The following is a 20,038-nucleotide window of genomic DNA, read 5'->3' as shown; positions in this document are numbered from 1 at the left end:
CTTTTCATCATCTTCATTTCATGTCACAATGGGGTTTGCTGAAATATTATCAAGTCTAATACAACCACCTCAAAACAGGAGTGGCACATGTAAACATTAAGGGAAGCTTTTAGTTTGAGAGTGGTTTCAAAACCAAAGTATCACCCTAGTTCTAGACTGAGCATAACTGTAGCTCGTCAAGTCACAAGCCTTCTGGAGGAAGCAAGGTAAGAAAAACACTGCTAAATATGTAAATGAGCAGAAAACAGGATCCAGCTTTGAGGAGGTGGCTGACTCTCCAGTGCTGTCCCAAGACATGATGGACTGCAATTAATGCACTTTATCTTCATCACTCTACACAAATGCAATGCAACTTTTCCAAGTTTTCTGACCACAGTTTTCCAAGTCAGTCTTGTACTGCAGACGGTGTTTTAACATAGGTCGGGAGGAACTCCTTCAAGAGTAACAAAACACACCACAGAAGTTGTATAACCAATCTGATAACAAGACAAGCAGAATGGCTCAAGGACATCCCTAACTGCATTCCTGGTAAATCTCCTCCAGTTATATCTTTCATTTATCACTCTGTTCTGTCCTTCAATTTCACTAACATCAAGTCTCTTCTTATCATTATGGTATTCAAGAACCACAGAATACCAAAAACTAGAAAACAGTACAACAAAACAATATTGCCATGATACATGGGATGGTGAAAGATGTATTTGTTCTTGTTAACCACTGAATTAATTTCTTAAATTTCAAGGAAAATATTAATGTGCTACAGACAAGAAGAGGGGGCACAAGAAGCCTGGGAACAGATGTAAGCACAACTACCTCTGAAGATGTATTTTATTATCCCATTGACAGATTTTCACTAAACACACAGATTTTTCTTTGCAGTATTAAGTCCTCAACGTCCAGAATTCTTTCTTAAAGGCACTCTTTCACTTTCCAGTCAAGAAGTCTTAATTTACTGTTCATTTCAGCAACTTGTCAAGTCCAAGACTACTTTCATAGTTTAGCATTTTAAACCTGAACTTCTTCCCTAGATAACATATGGAGGTACAGTTGGCTACAGTACAACTGCAGCTGTCATGGTATTACTAAAAAAATTGAGTAAAGTACAGGATAACATATCTTGAAGAGATGAAGTTTAGCTGAGTGCTAGGATGCTCACTGATTTATTACTTCCAGACTTCAAATATTTCATTTGTAGTTATTAATATAAAAAGTACAAAAAGTTTTATTTTAAGTGGTTTGAGTTATGATTCTGAGTCTTCCCAGGAAAAAGTGTTTTCATTTTTCTTCCCTTCCCTATTTCTCACTGTTAAATCTGTGGATTTCTTCTAAAAAATTAGTTAAATACAATTGTAAAATGGTAACATATATTTGCTCTGGTGCATTAAGTACAGAAATCAGATTTGTATGCTGAGACATAATATAAAAACTGTATATTTCTATTATCTGACAAAGTATGCAAAACACAGGACTTGATGTTTTTTAATCCCCATTATAAAGTGTTTTTTTCATTCCAAGAGTCTTCAAGCTATCCTTGAAAGAAAGAAAAGTGGTGCCCCGTTGATTGTTTGCATTCCAATATAAACTACTTCCATTTCCCACTGTTAACAAGAAATTAAAATACCGATGTTCCACACTTTAGAGAAAGTATGGAATACATCTGTGCTCATCTGCAAGTTTCAAGACTTCTGTTTAGTAAACACCAAGTTTAGTATATAAGATTTCGATTATTTTCACATTTACAGCAGGTACTCAAGTCCTTCTTATTTCCTTTATAAAAGCTTCTCAATCCAATTAACAAAGATAAAAGTTCAAATATATAGTACATTTGTTTCTGTACATGTATGTGCAAGATCTCCCAGCAAAAATACAAATATGGAATTCATTGGCTTGACCATTTACATCTCCTTTGGCAAATACAAATTTGTATCACATGATGTAAGTACCATCTTTGTAGTATTTCATGGATTCTAGCTGCTGAGTCATTGCAAGGACATCCTGAAATCCTGTACTGAGTCCAGACATGTGTTGAAAATAAGCCTCTTTCTCCACTTGGACAGTTAAGTTGTTTACACCAGCATCTTTCAGAATTGCTGTGACCTGAACAGAATGGTACGGTTAACATTAGTATCGCACTTCACATGTATCCCACAGTAACTTGCAGTATGCTGGCTCTGCAATGCAGTAAAAAAGCCCCATGTATCATTGTGAAGAATTCAATTCTCTGGAAAGCAAAGACTAGCAAAGACTAGCTTTAGAGGGTATGGCTTTGCAACTTTTGCACACTGGGTGACTCTCAGTGTCTTGCACAGGAAATATACATCTTTTTAAGGACAAGAAAAACCCATGGCAGATAGGTAGTGGTAATCTTGTTTTAGACATGTGATTAGCATCCAGATATCCCTACTGTTTATTCCCTGTTTTGTAGGCCTGTTTTAACATTCCCCTTCTTTTCTCAGAGCAGATGTAGTGCCACTGTCAGTCAGTGTTTTGGCAGATGTTCTAGTAAAGAACTCTTTACATGACTAATTTCAAGCTAGCAGGCAAGGGGCAGTCCGGCATTAGAGACCAGCTCTGAGACAGTAGGTCCCAGACCTACAAAAAAAAATCATACATGCCAACTTGAAACTTTAGTCTGTGACCAAAAGGGAGATGCCAAGTAGGAAATTAAGGAATTAAGAGTCTAAAAAACTTGCACTGTACCTGCTGTACAATTCTCTGTTCCATCACATCTGATACCACTTGCACATGTATTGTACCTGCCACAACAGTTGCAGAGTGACACCAAAAATGAGGATCTCTATAGGATATAACTCCCTCTATTTTTTGAATCTGTGAAGAAATTTCATTAGCAAAAATTAAGTAATTTTAAACTTGTAAATGTACATGGCTATTGGTGGATAATATTTCACAAGGAAACAGAACTGCAGCTTTCCAACTAAGCTATATTCAGAAATACCTTGTATTGAAAGGTTACCTTGCTACTACTGTAAAATTCTAGAATGTGAAAGTCAAACCAAATGAAAACCTCAGAAGAGCAATGCTAAATAGGATGAGGAAAAAACATGCCTTGATTTATGAACAGATCACAGGAACATAAATGGATAGACTAATCAGAATACTGGTCCAGCATCTATGAGGGCACTGGTCACCTCACTGTTCAGCAACTATATTTAGTTATTACAGCTGAACTTTATTTAGAGACATAATTTCTTTTCCATAGTACATTAATTTTTTCAAATTGATCTTTGTTCTGGGTTGACTGGGATGATTTTTCAGAGCAGCTGATAAGGCGCTGTATTTTGGATTTCTGCTTAAAAGCGTTTTGGTAACAAATGCTGAACTGTTCAGGCTATTTCTTTTCTATCAGACCGTTTCAAGGCTTTCTATTTTTCCCACTTTGCCCTTGCCCTGGTGGGTAGGCTGGGGATGGGCAAGAAGCAGGGAGGTGACACAGCCAGGGCAGCTAACCCAAGCTGTCCATGGTGTGTTACTGCACACCATGTAACACCTTGCTCTGCGGTAGAAACTGGGGTAGAGGATGAAGGGGGGATTTTGGCTTCCAAGGTGGCTGTTGTTTGGGGACTGCTTTTTTTTTTTTTTCTTTTTTCCACTGCTCTTCCTTCACCTGTTATATTGTTCCCAAGGTTTTTTTGCTATGCTGCCATTCCACTGGTGGTGATGAAGGAGGGGAGTGAGCAAGTGGCTGTATGGATGCCTGGCTACTGGACAGGGTCAACCTACAGCAAACACACTGTTTTACTGTGGTGTAATTTTTAAAATGCATTTCCTATTATCTTTTAATCAATTGCTCTTTGATTGTTCTCAAAAAGTACTTTATTTTTCCCCAGTCTCTCAGAATTACTGTCTTCCCTCATCAAAAAGTGAAACCACACTTTGCATGTCACTTTCACTACATGAATCTCTCTCAGACAATTCCCATTTGTTCTTTTCTTTTTTGTTTTTCTTATGCAGACAAGAACACATTTTCCCATCTAGTAACTGACAGGACACCATATGGATAGTCTTTCTTGAAGCCTCTAGTTGATGGCATCCTCAAAGAACTTTTAACTCATTCTTTTACGGAGAGGAATTCTCCACAATGAGGTCCACATTACGATTCTGGGCAGGAACTTAAAATGAGGCAACAGCAAAGAATAGGTACAGCCTCAAGGCAGATGCCGTACTGCACCAGACAGGAAGAGAACACTCTAGAATGAGAAAATAATTAGAAAAAACAGCTTAAGTTTTGCCATCCCACCTACTGTGAACCAGTATACCCTTTGTGATATGGAAAAATATCAGAAAAAATTGGAATTACAAGCTTGAGATATAATCCTGTACCCTGAATGTTTGTAACAAGTTTAAAAAGGATGCAGGTTTGGGGAACTGTATATTACTTTTTCAGTACTACAGTGTGGTACATTTACCAAACTGTTACCATTCTTGTCTGAAATTATGGGCTATCCATAAAACCAAAAAACAGCGGAAGTCTTTTTAGCCGCAAACCAACTTTTATAGTTAGAACTAGTCATCCTGTCACTTCTCTGCCAAATAGATTTTAAACAACTCGAGACATAAAGTTGTCTAAGACAACAGAAGCTGTCTGACTGATCTGCTTGCGTTTAATAATCATCGAAAACAGTTACAGCTTTGTATGTTTGTATACAAAACCATTTATAATTGTACCTTTTCTAAAGCAGCATGCAGATCTTTCTCCTGTTCTGGAGGTATCCTCAACAAAAGCACTTGACAGGCATCTTTCAATAGTGGGATAACACTAAGAAAAATCAATGTAGCAATAAAGAGAGAGCAGAGCGGATCAGCTATGAGCCATCCAAATTGCTGAATAAATATTGTGGATACGATAACACCAACACTGCCAAGAGTGTCTGCTAACACATGCAGAAACACACCTAAAACCAAAACAAACAGAGTGATTAACAGTTCTGTCTAAAATGTATGTATATATTCAATAGCAGAAACTTAGTAAGGCTTACTAAAGCTGTCCTCAAGCTAAACTGAGACAACTCTTTGCCTAACCTGGGACAAAACACACTAAATATTTAGCTCTTCTAATATTTAATTGCAAATTATTGTAAAAAACGTATTTTAATCTATGGGCCAATGATGTAGCTAGACATCCAAAGACTAAAGTACATGTGAATAGTCTTTCAATTGTTAGTGGGATTTGTACAATATAGCATAATCATTTACCTCTTTATATAAGGACTCATTGATCTGCAACAGAGAGTCAGAAGATCAGTGTACATTGCTTGCTAATGTGGACATACATGAATGTACTGGTTGTTTTTTGTATGCCAATTCTACTCCAATTTTACAAAAGAATTGTCTTTGTGCTACTGCTACGAATCTTATACTTTCTACTGCTTTAATTGTGAGTTCATTCTCAATGTACATTCAATGGGCATAGAAAAATACTCTTCAACCACTGGTAAGATTAGTACTAGTTAGGTGTCAGGATTTTAAAGAATATTGAAACATGACTATATGCAGACTTAAAAAAATTACAGACATGATGAATATGAATAACCAGGATAACCAACTGAGTTAAGACATAAAATAACATATAAAATATGACACTGTTCACCATATTCTGACAAGCTTACACAGAAAACACAATTTTAAAAGGTTTTTTTAAATAAGCCAGGGAGTTGGTAAATAACTATTTTCTAACTACTAGGGAAAAATTATATGCTGAACTTTCATACACAGTGCCTGTCTCAGCTTCATTATTTCATATTTGAAAGTTTTTCTTTACCATTTTATCTTCTGAATCACAAATAAAAGCATATGCTATGCTGGTCTGTATTTGTTCTGCTGCTTCTTATCCCCTTTCCCAGTATTTTTACAACCAGCTGTCACATGATTCCTAGAAGGATGGTAATATCTTTATAGATAGAGACATTGTACCTTCATTTCCAGTTTGGTTTACAGTGACCTTTTTTAATGTTAGTGAGTACTATAGATTACTGCTTTTTATTGTTCCTTATGTATTACATATCTATGCACAGAAATATCTCATGTTTCTTCAAGTTAAATTAATTCATAAATGGTTTGAACAATTCCTGTACAGTGCATTTACTGCCTATCAGATCACTCCTTGAAAGCGTTTTTAGATTGAGGCATAATACTGCATAGGTCTGATCATGAAAATCTTCAGTCTCCTAGAAATCACATACATCAGTTATGATTCAACAATCTGTACTTGCCTCTCATGTTGGTGTTCATGCCTCCTCCAGAAGATCCATGGGAATGTCCATGGCTGTGGCCATGGTCACTGTGGAAATGGCCGTGCCCGTGGCTGTGGCTGTGGCCATGGTGAGAATGGCTATGATCATGTGTGGGACAGCCTCCCCGAGATGCCCCGTGGGAGTGTGCGTGGCTGAAGGCACAGATACCAACAAGGTTTACGATCAGCCCTCCAACAGAGACCGGCTGTGAGGGGGAGAAAAGTCTTTAACTTCACTGCATCCTCACAGGTATTCAAACTTATTTTCTAGAACATGGTAACCAAAACCACTTAATTAAGGAAAACTGTGGAAGCCCACAACTTCTCTAGGCAACCTGTTCCAGAGCCTTACCACCTTCACAGTAAAGAATTCCCTCCTAATATCGAATTAATTCCTAATATCTATTCTATACCTGCCCTGCTTCAGTTTGAAGCTATTTCCCCTTGTCCACTAAATGCCCTGGCAAAAAATTCCTCTCCAGCTCTCCTGAAAGCTTCCTTCAGGTACCGGAAGGACTGTCGCCCTGGAGATAAACTGCAAAACTACACTGAAACAGAAGGACAAAACTTACAGTTAGCATGTTTGTATCTATATCTGGAGGATCTAACAGTCTCGCCACTGATTCCATGAAGACAAAGAAAGCAATCACCATCAGAAAGAGGCCATTAATAAATCCAGAGAGAATTTCTACACGTCCGTACCTGAAAGTAAATGGAACCAATGTCAAAGTTATAATAAATAAAGTTATAATTCTTTCAATACAGCATTAAGACTGCTGTGGTTTTTTTCCCTCAATGTCACATAATCATGTCTCAATTTCTGAGTTACTTTTTCTGATCAAGAGGTGGCCAGTTTCCAACTGTCCAAACTCCATTATAATAAGACAATGTAGAAGTATTCTCTTATCTATACTGCCCATTCAGGACTTCAAACTGCTAAACTGCTATGCAAACATATAAAGTTAAATTATATCAGCTGAATCTAAATCTTCATACGAACACTGATTTTCAACATAGATTTCTGTTTGACATAAATGCATAGCATGAGGCAATTTCTAAAGAATATTCACAGTGATAGAAGATTTACTTGTAGAGATAAATGAAAATTACATTTCAGACACATTTTTTGCACAAGCAAGAAGAGAATATCATGAGCACAAATGGAACAGAAGACACACAGCAAAAAACACACAGAAGCATACATTACTAAAATATCCCACACACACCATTTGAAATTTGAATTTGAAAATAAGCAAGGAAAGCTAAGTTTCAAATAGTCCTTAAAAAATAGATCCAAGATACATACCCATATGAAAATATGCGAGTTGCTTTCCACCTTGTCATCAGAGCTGCAAAAAGCCCCATCACTAACGCAGAACAATCAAAAAGCATGTGAAATCCATCAGAAATAAGACCAAGGCTATTGGTCCATACTCCATAAAAAAGCTCTACAAAAGTGAAAGCCTAAAACAAAACAGAGTTTAAATTTTTCCTTAAAGATTAACTTGTGTATTAATATGTGGGTAGATAGAAGGATATTCTTTTCATAGAACACTCAGTATTTTTCAAAGGTATTGTTCTAAGTATTTCTAGGCCAGTTCTCCTCCTCCTCCTAAAGTGAAATACATTATGTACTCCAAGTCTATAAAGAGACATTTTTGAAACTACTCTCCTTACAGACTCACACAACTCTTTACAGGAGTAAATTTTTTGTTTCAATTTTTAAAGTGACATTCTGCAGACAAAGTCTAAGCATTTTATCATTAAAAATGCAAGAGCTCTGATCTAATACATTATTAGTGTAAAAGTAATGCTGTCTATAAATCTGTTAATGCCAACATTTTCTTCACGAGTAAGTTGACTGTTTAATTGGGAACTGGCTCTGAGAAAACCACACAAGGAAACATCTGCTTAAAAAGTTTTTTTCCAATCTTTCATATTCCATAATGGAATTCTTTACAGTTAATACAGATACTTCAAGTTTCACCCCTTATTTTTCTGAAGATCTTTGCAAATGAGGTTCTATCAGTTTTGCTTACTGCATTATCTTTTCTTATTCAAGAAAAGCTAAAAATAAAACTACCCTGCTCCAATATGACACTAATCAATCCCACAACTTCCATTCTGTTGTCCCCATCCTTATCACTTTTACTACTGAGGCCTTATCAGTTTCACCTTACCTGCTGGCAACATTGAGCTATCTCAACCTTCAACATACAATCATACAAGTATTCAGTTACTGGTGTAACCCTTACACATAGAACCAGTGCTGCAACTGTGACAACAAATCAGTGACCACTACTTAAATTGCCCTGTCAAAGGTCACTTTCAAACGAATCAATTATGGGAATCTTCTAAAGAATAACTCTTCTTTATTATATATGCACTATTGTGATTTTGTTTCAAGAAAAAAACCACGCACTTACCAGATTTAGGCACAAGAAATAGAAGATCTGCCGAGAATCATACTCCTCAAGGATTTGTTTCAGTGACTCCTTAATAAACCGGGGCAATGACTGGGAGCTTTGCTGTAATGCATCACCCATAAAGTTATAGAGAGGAGTGCCTTCAGGGGAATAGCCAATAAGGGTACCCTTCTGCCCTTTCCTGGAGTGGGAGGACAGGATATTGGCAGCTGCAAGGAAAGTATTGAAGTTTTTGTTGCTGTTTCTAAGCTTCACAGCTATTTTATAATGTGTTTAATCAGCAGTCAAAGTTTACATGAAATTTTCTGGCAGCAAATTGATTGTCAACTTCACCTTGAGGTTTATTACTGGATTTTATTGCTACATAGAATTAGATCATCACTTCCACAACAGATCACATTCCTATTTTTTTTTCTGCAGACAGACAATAGAAGAGAGAAAAGCTACAGGCTGCCTTATGCCAAAGAATCCACAAAAGCTCATCCAAAAGAATTCCATACACCTCAATTTTCTGATTGGCTTCCCAGTCACACAGACCACAGATTTACTATAGTTTAGACAAGAATACGTACATAAAACAAAGAAGACAGCACTCACTACCACCCCTCCAGAAAGAACATGCTCTGTGCTTTCATGGTGTGGTGGCTTGTTCATAGCTCGAAGCTGGTCAGTTATTGGATGCGTCCAAAAGTTTCCAAAAAGCAGTGCACTAATGAAAATAAGAAAGGATCCATATCGAGCACATGTGGAAGCTTCCATCTTCACAGAGCATATGGACTCCACGTAGAAATCCAGGATAACAACAAAGAAGATGACTGTTATGAAAGGCATGATGAGAGAAGACCAAGACTCTACTTTACTCTGCAACAAAAAAAGTATTTCAAACAGGACTGCTCACCAGAAGAGTGATTGTATTTATAGCATTAAATGTAGTAGTAATAAATTCAAGTAGTTCACTTGAATTACAAGTGTTTTCAGTAATCCATACAACATAAATACTTTTATATTTTCAATTTATCATATAAACATATCATTCCAGATATAAAAAGAGACATGTATCTAAAATGCACTGAAGCGCTCTATTTTAAATACTTTCCTGTTCATAAAAGGAATTCCATATACAATACTATGGTTGCAATGGCCTATTCTCCCTATGCATGCAAGCATAAAGAGCATTTTTTAAAATGACAATAAATGATCTACTTCTTAGGGATAAAAGAGCACTGTATTTATAAAGTCATTAATGCTTGTGCAATGTTACTAGATGAACGCAATATACAGTTTCTAAGCTAGAAGGATGAAACACATTTATCATACAAACCAGGAAATTAAAGTATCACACAGATAAAAAACAAATATAGAACAAAAGCATAATGGAACATTTTCAAACAAAGCTTACTACAAAAATAAAGACAGCAACATTGGTAATTTTAAAGATGTTTTAAAGGAAAGATTTAAATTGCAATTTAAATTCACAATCATTACAAAAAATTATTTATTTTTGTACTTATTATCTTACCTCTGTTGTCAGAGAGAGAACAATAACCCATGGGCACAACAGAAGGACGGAAACAAGATGGGACAAAGCTTGAAGACGCTTGGCTCCACCTACATCTACAGATAGTTTTCGGGATGCCATGTGAAAACCAACCTTGCAGCACAATGCCAGTACCAGAAGCAGTACTCCACCCTGGAAATATAACGGGATTCCATTAGCATTTCTTAAGTACTAAAAACCTCACTCCAAACACAGTGAAACTTACAAGGAGGAAATATTAATGTGTTTTCCTTAATTAACCTGGAAACAAAAGCCAAAACTAGGATATTTCCTGTAATTTTTACTCTAGCTACAAACAGTAACATAGCATACATAGTTGTGCCTTAGCACTATGCACAACAGCATGAGTTGAATTTTAAAACTCTCAATAGTGTTAATTGGCCTACACCAGCAGCAAAATGGTAGCCAACAGGATCTGAGGAAGAAGAAAAATCACCCAAAGTTTTCCCATCTTCCATTATTAAAAGCGTGTTGAAAGCATACATAAACCCCCAAAGATTCACATAATCTTTTCCTCTAAACCCTTCGTAGCCTTGTCATCCACTTACCTTTGAACACACCCTATTTCTTCACAATACACTCTTTCAAAATTTTTCTTTAAATGAATTACAAGATACACAGCATCTCATCTCTCTTAGATCACACTTGCTTTTTTGCACCATTAACCGGTCTTTCTAATATTTGATTTATTTTTATATTAATACATTTTCAGCTGCTCCCTATTTTTTTCCTGTTTTAGTCCTCAATTAAGCCACTTTAGCAAGACTAAGCTAACACAACTCAATCAGCCAGTTCAACCCCATACAGTCAGATTACGATATTCAACTATTCATACCACCAATTACAATAGGACTATCTTACTGAGAAGTATCAGAATCTGTGTCTTCAAATACAAGTATATTGTAAAGGAAAGACTGGCGAAAGCTAAAGATGCAGAAACAAAACACAGGCCCCAAAAGTGAGTAAGAAGTGGCTTGTAGGCAAAGCATTATAAACACCAAGAACACTGATAACAGAATATTTCATGATAATTTTAATGAGACTTGTTAGGCCATGCATTACAGCGAAGTCCTTATCAGCTGTAAAGGTTGAATGGTTTGGCTTACTGTATTGAAGCTACTCATACTCCAATCAGTGTGCAAAAATTACAGTGCTAGTTCATTTCCAATATGGGGTAGGGATGTTCAACCTTTTGGTTTTGATTCAGCTTGGATTAGCTCTGAGCTGGTGAAATTCTTACCTTCAAAAATTAGATAAAGATTCTAAAATAGATGTTATTTACCTTGTGATCTGCAACACCCAGAAAAGCAATGACTGTATAGAGAACATGAGTAAGAGCACTGTCATGATGCCCCTCAGCTATATAAAAAATTAAGGAAGAGTTTAATTAGATTTTCTTTTTATTTTTTTTTTTCTAACCAAGAACAAGAACAGGCAAAGGTAGCAGAGCACAGAAAGCAGAGGTAAGCAAACTGAGCTCTATGGTGCGTTGGCATGTGCAGGGCAACCAGAGATCAGGCCCAGCTGTCAGCATGGGTTTGTGAAACGCAGGTCCTGACTGACCAGCCTGATCCACTATGATGAAGTGACCTGCCTAGTGAATGAAGGAAAAGCTGTGGATGCATGGACTTCAGGGCTGCATGGATGCCTTGGACACCATTTCCCACATAATCTTCTCAGAGAAACCAGCTGGTCCTGGCTTGGGCATGTGCACTGTTCATTGAATGAAGAACTGCCTGGATGGCCAGGCTCAGAGAGTGGTGGTGAGCAGAGTTACATCCAGCTGGTTTTCAGTCACTAGTGCTGTTCCCCAGGGCTCAGTACTGGGGCCAGTCCTGTTTAGTATCTTCACCAATGATCTCATGGAGTGCACCCTCGGTCAGTTTGCAGGTGACACCAAGCTGGGTGGGAGTGCTGATCTGCTGGAGGGCAGGAAGGCTCTGCAGAGGGATCTGGACAGGCTGGATCATGGGCTGAGGCCAATGGTATGAGGTTCAACAAGGCCCAGTGCTGGGTCCTGCCCGTGGGTCACAACAACCCCAGGCAGCTCCACAGGCCGGGGCAGAGTGGATAGAAAGCTACCCAGGAAAAGGACCTGGGAATGGCTGAACACGAGCCAGTGCATGCCCAGTGTGGCCAGCAGGAGCAGGGAAGTTATTGTTTCCCTGTACTGGACACTGGTGAGGCCACACCTCAAATCCTGTGTTTAGGTTTGGGCCCCTAAGTACAAGAAGACACTGTGGTGCTGAGGTGTGTTCAGAGAAGGGCAGCAGAGCTGGGGAGCACTTACAGGGAGTAGCTGATGGAGATGGGGGTGTTTAGTCTGGAGAAAAAGAGGCTCAGAGCAGATCTTGCCACACTCTACAACTATATGACAGCATGCTGAACTCAGGTGGGGGTCAGTTTTTTTTCTGAGAGGACAAGAAGAAATAGCCTTAAATCACAACAGGTATTAGTAATAGTATTGAGTAGATTGAGTACTAGGAAGAATTTCTTCACACAGAATTATCAAGCATTGAAACAAGCTGCCCAAGGAAGTGACCAAATGAACATCCCTGGTGGCTTTTAAAAGACATATGGATGTAGCACTTAGGTACATGATTTAGTGATAGGCTTGGCAGTTCTGGGTGAACAGCTGGACTTGATCATCTTAAGATGTCTTCCAACCCAGGCCATTCCACGACTCTATTTCATGATTCTACTCACAGAAAACAAAGTAAATTCATCAAAAAGGTTCATCAAAAAGAATACACCATTTGCATAATTCCATGTTTTTATTCTTCCTTTGGAAAGTTTACTTTCACCTTGTTCGTTTTTACTGCCCATCTGTAGATGTACTACCTTTTGTCAGTACACTATGATGAGATGATCAATTGAAAACTAACTTCAAAATAACTTCTAATTGTAATTTAATTCAGTACACTCAATTTCACATTTTTTCTGCTCCAGTACTAAGAGTCACTTGCTCTTTCACATAACAAGAAAGGATACGATGTTCTGCTATTTTAGCCATGAGGTCATCATTATCAAAAAGTAGTAAGCAGATGACAGCTATGATGAAAAATGCAGCACCTCTTGTCTGTAAAATAAACCCAAACAAACAATAAACAACCAAACAACAAAAAAACCCCAAGTATTTCTAAAGTGGTTCAACATATTACTGTAAAAAAATCTAGGAAATAGGTCCTCTCCTTCCCTGCTTCCTGATCAGTATAAGCGTACTCCAGTAAGAAAACCATTAAAGAAACCCATATTATTTTTAAGAAAGTGACCTTGACAATATAATTTCACATTTTTCCTGTTTTTTAGACTTACCAGGTAACTCAGGACATATCACCACTGCAGCAAGCTAGATGCCAATATCTTATGAACTTTAAGTGTGATTACTTTCTTCATGGTGTCTTTCTGCCTGCCAGAATGCACTGCTACTTCAGCCTGATGATTTAATATTTCATAGCATCAATGAGCTACAAACAAGATCTGTACAAACTATTGGATTTTGTCTTATGGGACCTAAAGGCTAAAAAACTATGCAAAGACTATGAGAAAGAACAGCTCTGAAGTTCTTTTGTTGGGAAAGGACAGAGGTAGCTATGAAATCCCAGCTCCCAGAGCTTTCACCACCCAGACTTAAACCACTGCAAGTAGTACGTCTTACTATTTCACCACTAATTAAACTAAAAAAAGCACATTTTCTATGAACATGGATCCAAAACACAGTTTGTTCCAGGTAAAGAAGTACTTGAATTTATAGGATTTAGTATGTTTTACGTTTGGTAAAAGAGATTTTTAAATACCTTTGCTGGTCCTCCACCTGAGCTTGTGAACAAGACACTAAGGAGTGACAGCACAACCACATCACTGTGCTCAAACAGTAATAATGTCCTATAAGAAAAAAGAAATAAATACTCCATTTACAATGAGTTTACCTCAAATCTTGATATACACTACTTCAGCTAAAATTAGTGACACAACAAAGATTAATCCTATGATTACAACAGCAGGTTTAAAAATTCAAAAGAAAAAACACAAATCAATTTGCCTTCACCAGCATTTGATCTAGCTGCAGACAACTATACATGTTACAAAACAGGAACTTCCTAATTCAAGTAACAGATTCATTTATGGATAACTTAAAATTGTATTTTCTTTTAGCAACACAACAAGATACCAACTTGCTCAAGATGGAGTTATTATTCCCACTATAATACCTCCTCTAAACCAGCTTCTGTTTCCAGAGAAAAAAAGATGTCCTGTTCTGTACTACTGCGTCCTGTTCATTGATGTGCTGATGACCTAGTAGCCTATGCCACCTCAAAGCCTCTTAATTGCTGAAAATAAAAAATTCTAGCTTCCATGCTACGTCCTTCAGACAGCAAAGGCTGACTACCAAGCTGTATTGACAGCTTTCCTTTCCTGAGCAGAACATGAAAGTAATTATTGCCCTCTAGTTTACCAAATGCTTTTGCAATCCTCTCTACAGCAATACAACATGACTGGACCCATGCAGCCGGTTTGGTTTGGGAAGACTGCCAGCATCCACAAAGACATGAGTATTAACTACATTAATATAATTAATCACAGTATTTTTACTCTTAGATATGCCTTCTCCTATGTAGATGATAAAATAAAATATATCATTTAAGGGTTTCCTTTCCTCTCTAGAGTGAAACATGCTTTCCAGTATATTAGCCTTCATTTGAAAGTCTAGCTACTCTTTCATAGTTTGTCAGTCAGTAGTACTAACACACAGCACAAATGGTTTTACCTGTATATGCACTAATGTTACCCAATTTCAACACAGAGCACACAGCCAACCAGATAAAGAAGTACTCTGCAACAAGTGCAGAAATTGCTTCTAGTCACCTGTCAAAGAATACCAGCTACTACCATTAGCCATCAAGCCACAGACTCCAAAGAGGTAAATAAACAGTTGGCATTACATTAATGAGAGCAGGGAAGTGACAAAAACTGCACTAAGTCACCTTGATGTATCACTTACATCAAGTGTTTAAGCACTATTAAAAATTTCACTGGCATCTCATAAAAGAAGTAGTTCTTCTGGTAGAAGAAATTTACAAGTTCTACAGAAATTATATGTATTTTTTCCCAAGCACTAAAAATTTCACATGAAAATTTGTAAGTTTTTGTATATACATCAAATGGCTAGCAGCATTGTCAGACAGACAGAGAAAAAAAACCAAAGGAGCAAGACAGGGAAGGATCACAAAAGAAAACCAGTATTTACAGTAGATATGTATTTACCTCAGTGGTCCACATAGAGTAAGGCCAAAAAACCATAAGAGTGAAATGATACATCCAACAACAGCATGCTTAAAAATTTTGATCCACTACAAAAGAAAGGTATTTCATTATAATTTTCTCCAGAGTTTCAAAATAAACACTCTATTACTAACATGGTTTTAGCACAATAGCTGTAGAAATTGAGGGGAAAACATGTGCTTTGCAAGTTCTATAATTATAATTTGAAGTACGATTATTTTCTTAGATACTTTTCCGGACAACTAAGATTTATTTGGACATACGATGAACCAGAATTTTTTTGTACCACAGTCCTAAATTCTGTAACATTGTCTGAGCTCTCTTCAACAAAAAGCCTGAAAAATAGTTAAAAAAAAAAATCAAGTCCATTTACCTATTTTGTAATCTATTGTATATATCAGAAAAAGATAAACAAAATAAGAACTAGATAAAATGTACAAATTGAGGCTAAGACCTTATGCCTACAAATATTTATTTGTGTGTTATATTCTTTCTTCAGGAAGTAGACTGTAATTCAGATATTCAATACTTTATCAACTTCAGATGCAAGTTTTAGGAGAAATTAATTCTGGAAATATGCTAAATAAGGTGAAGCACCTACAACAAACATAACATTTTCAAAATCCAGAAACTGAAATTTTTTAGCAAAAGTATAACCATATATGGACAGATTTTTCTGAACTCAAATCAAAGATGCCATTTATTCCTGTTTACATTTTTAAAATTCTGCCATACGCATCTAGTCATGAAAGCAGTTGACACAAGGAACACTTCAAGGCTATCCTTCAGATTCTGTCTACTTACTGCACACACTGGATCAAGTTTTTGTGCACACAATTACATAAATCCAAGATGAATATCAAGTGGGTGAAAAAAATTTATGTCTCACAAATGAGCACATTCCAACCTGGCTCTACTCTAAACTCCATGGGATACTGCGAACTCATCACATGCAGACAGGACTCTTCTGTTCTGAGTGACAAGACTGGAGCATTTAGACATCCTGGCAGTCCAGAAATTGCCTGTCTAACTGGCCAGGTCACCTAAGCAGACTCATCTCTTTTTGAAAATCCACTCTTTACAGCAGATGCTGGCTTGGTGGCAAGGACCAGCCTTTTCACTATACTCTCAAAAGAAGCCGACAAAAGCTAAGAATGATGAATGTTTCAGTCCACAAGACACTGAGTTAGTAGTATACCTCTAGAACCTGTAACCACATCTTCTAAGCGGAGTAATCTCAGTTTGCTGTTCAATTTTGGCAAGAGCCATACTGCCAAGAATATTTACAAAGATGCGAGTCACTCATGTGTCAACTCACCTGACGCTTGGTTACCACTTTTCCAGACGAAAATGGTTTTTGAAACAAAACCATAAAAAAAGCAGACCTGTCAAAAGGAGAAAGTTTTGTCAATTAGTTTATTAGCAGTCAGCATTTTATTCAAACCAGACCTAAACAACTAAGTTTCTCTTACCTGGCTCAGTTTAAAAAATTGCTTCCTCTACATTTTATCCATTAACAGGCCACACTGGCAACAGTCACTGGTTTTATTTTCCCAGCTGCATTACCAGCATCAGTTACCAGTACTACAGTGATGACAAGTGAACTACAGTTCTGGTCAACTTCAAATGCCAGTTCTTGAGAGAATGGCTAATGATAAGTCAACTTGTGATTTACAAAAATCAAAACAAATGATCTCAGAAGTTTTGAAGAGAAACAATACTCTGATTTTTATTAGCAAGATAGGTATACAAAAGGGCTTACTCATATACAGAATGCTGAATACACAGTCCTGTAGGAGTAAAAGATACAGCACACAACTTCTTCAAGTGGTATCAAAAGTGATGGGCAAAAAAAAACTACGGTGCTTGGGAACATGCAAGAAAGAAGTCCATAAATATACTTGAATATGAAATAAAAAGAAAAAAGGAAATTCCAAATGCTCTTCCATATCTTATCATGTAAACATGAAGCAGGATTTTGTCTGCAAAGATTGTTTCAGTGTATTTGCTATCAGTTTTCATACCTCACCCCTCAATCTGGGAAAAACACCAGCTGAATCCCACAAGTACTTCAGGAATACGAACTATAAAGAAGAAAGCTGGTCTTCCACACCCTTGTTTGAAAATTTAGACATGCCTCGGTGTCCTGGTTTCAGCTTGGACTGAGATAAATTTTTCTCAGTAGCTGCTACTCCAGTGCTACTGCTACTGCAGTGCTGTTTTGGATTCAGGGTGAGAACAATATTGATAACATAGTTTTGGCTGTTCCTTACTGACGCTTATCCGAAGTCAAAAACTTTTTGCTGTTCTGGCAGCAAGTAGGTGAACTACAAGCTGGGAGGCAGCATGGCCAAGAGGCCAAAGGGATGTTCCATACCATAAATACCACATACTCAGTACAAAAACTGGGGGAACTACCCACATGGGGTCTGATTGTGGTTTGGGGATGGGCTGGGTACTGTCACTGTGTGTTGAGCAGTTGCACTGTGCATCACTTCCTTTTATTACTTTACTTTGCTTATTAACTTACTATTAATTTATTTGCTTATTAATTTCAATTATTAAACTCTTCTTATCACAACTCATGAGTTTTATTTTTTGTTTTCCTCCTGATTCTCCTCCCCAGCCCCCTGGGGTGGGGGAAGGTGAGAGCACGTTTGTGTGACACTGGATTGCCAGCTGGATTGTCAACAGTCACACTGTGACCAACAGCACTCTCAGAACAGGCCCAACTTTGAAGCTGGAAGAACACTGAAGTTTCTCGAGGGCCGAGAGGCCTTACAGAGACATGTGGAAAGACTAGAAAACTGGACAACTGCCAATGATATGAAAAGAATGAGTGCTGATTCTCCATCTGTGTTGGGGTAACCCTGCTGGTATGCACAAAACAGAGCACAAAAGGCTGGATGGCAGCCCCTCAGAAAGAAATCTGGAGGTATGGGTTGATGGAAAGTTGAATGTGAGTCAACAAAAAGGGTCAGTTGTATCCTGGGGTGCATTTGCATTCAAGGACAGCATCACCAGCTGCTCAGGGAAGGTGATTGTCCTGCTCTGCAGTGCACAGATGGGACCTCAGCCAGGTCCTCTGTGCAGTTTTGGGTGTCTCTGTATCAGTAGGACATCAAACTACTAGAGTGCATCTGGGGGAGGCAGCCAAGAGGAGCATCTGAGGTTGCTTGGTTTGCTCAGCTTAGAGAAGGCTGAGGGGTCACCTCGTGGCACCTCCTTCAGTGGAGGGACAGGGGAGGAGGAGATGTTGATCTCCAGTAACCACTGACAGGGCATGAGAGGGAATGACACTGCATCAGGGTAAATTCATTATGGAAAGGTTCTTCAATGAGAGGGTGGCCAGCCACCGTAACTGGCTCTCCAGCAGTGTCACAGCTCCAAACCTGTCAGAACTCAAGGAGTGTCTGGAGAACACTCTTGATCATATGTTTCAGTTTCAGGTAGTTGTGAAAGGAGCAGAGAGTTGGACTCAATGGACTTATGGGTCATTTCCAACTTGAGACATTGCAAGACACTGAAATTACAGTGAATAGAAATGTGAAGCAAAAACACTGCTATGAACAGAGCATTTCCGGGATTCATTATTATGCCTTCTCCTCTTTGAGTAAACGATAACAACATAATGCAGGGTTACAACTTTGATGCTGTCAAAGAACACCCAACGTATTACGCGTGGGGGACAAGGCTCCACCCTCTGCACACTCACCCCAGCTGCACTACGAAGATAAACTGCACGAGGTGAACCACTTTCAGAAGATCATAGGATTCAAACAGCCCCACGGCTTTCAAAACCTTGGCGAAGCACAGCAGCACGATGTACCGAGTCAGCCTGTAGAAGGAGAGAGGCCGGTTCGCATCTGCCACGCCGCCGCCCGGGCCCGGCCCGGCCCCGACGCCTCAGCGAAGGCCGCCGGCCCCCCGCCCCCGAGAGGGCGGGGGGCTGCCCCCCCTGAAGAAGGCACGGCGACGGGCCGCCCGCCGGAGCCAGCAGAGAGGCCGCTTCCCCCCGCCGCCGTTACCGGGCGCTGGGCACATCCACAGGCCCAAGCGCGCCGCCGCCGGCTAGGGCCTGCCCGCCGTACGGCTGCTCCATGGCGGGACGGAGGCAGCTCCTGCAGGGAACGGCTGCGAGCGCTCAGGAGGAGCTCAGGCGCGGCCCGCCTGCCCTGCGCCGGGAGCACCGCATCGCCCGCGGGCAGTGCGGCGAGGCGGGAACCGGGGCAGCGGGACGGGAGCCGGGAACGGGGGGAATGGGGAACGGGAAATACGTGAGGCGGAGCTCCCGCCAGCGCGCGTGCGCGGGAGCACTGCGCACAGCGGGGCGGGGCCGGGGCTGTGAGGGGAGCGGCTCCCTGCCCTTGGGGTGGGGGGCGGGACTTAGGGCAGTGATAAAGGATTATTTTTTTCCTTTTTTTTAAATTGCAAATCGGTTGATTTTGTGTTGTTATGGCGCAGAGCTCTGCGCTAGTATCAAGCATCAGGAGACAGTTTCCCTCTCAAACGCCTCATATG

At 39.1% G+C, this 20,038-nt stretch overlaps 1 protein-coding gene across 3 annotated transcripts; it reads right to left on the bottom strand.

The window, feature by feature from the left end:
* Positions 1–1,144: 1,144 nt before the first annotated feature.
* Positions 1,145–19,794, bottom strand: SLC30A5 (solute carrier family 30 member 5). 3 transcript variants are annotated; one of them, XM_038124863.1, is made up of 16 exons: positions 19,546–19,794; positions 19,233–19,355; positions 16,836–16,902; positions 15,500–15,585; positions 14,032–14,119; positions 13,226–13,313; positions 11,517–11,593; positions 10,196–10,366; positions 9,249–9,537; positions 8,677–8,885; positions 7,557–7,714; positions 6,823–6,952; positions 6,231–6,456; positions 4,687–4,913; positions 2,701–2,829; positions 1,145–2,097 (listed from the first exon to the last, which is right to left on the bottom strand). In XM_038124863.1, the coding sequence occupies exons 1-16, from the start codon at positions 19,617–19,619 to the stop codon at positions 1,927–1,929; spliced, it is 2,313 nt and encodes a 770-aa protein (XP_037980791.1). In that variant the 5' UTR covers positions 19,620–19,794; the 3' UTR covers positions 1,145–1,926. The 3 variants fall into 3 exon arrangements, with proteins under 3 accessions (XP_037980791.1, XP_037980792.1, XP_037980793.1); XM_038124864.1 differs by lacking the exon at positions 2,701–2,829; XM_038124865.1 differs by lacking the exons at positions 1,145–2,097; positions 2,701–2,829 and adding an exon at positions 3,820–4,208.
* Between the last annotated feature and the right edge of the window lie 244 nt (positions 19,795–20,038).

Source organism: Motacilla alba, chromosome Z, assembly GCF_015832195.1.
Source record: "Motacilla alba alba isolate MOTALB_02 chromosome Z, Motacilla_alba_V1.0_pri, whole genome shotgun sequence".
Taxonomy (NCBI): Eukaryota; Metazoa; Chordata; class Aves; order Passeriformes; family Motacillidae; genus Motacilla; species Motacilla alba.
This window is presented reverse-complemented; position numbering and strand designations above follow the sequence as displayed.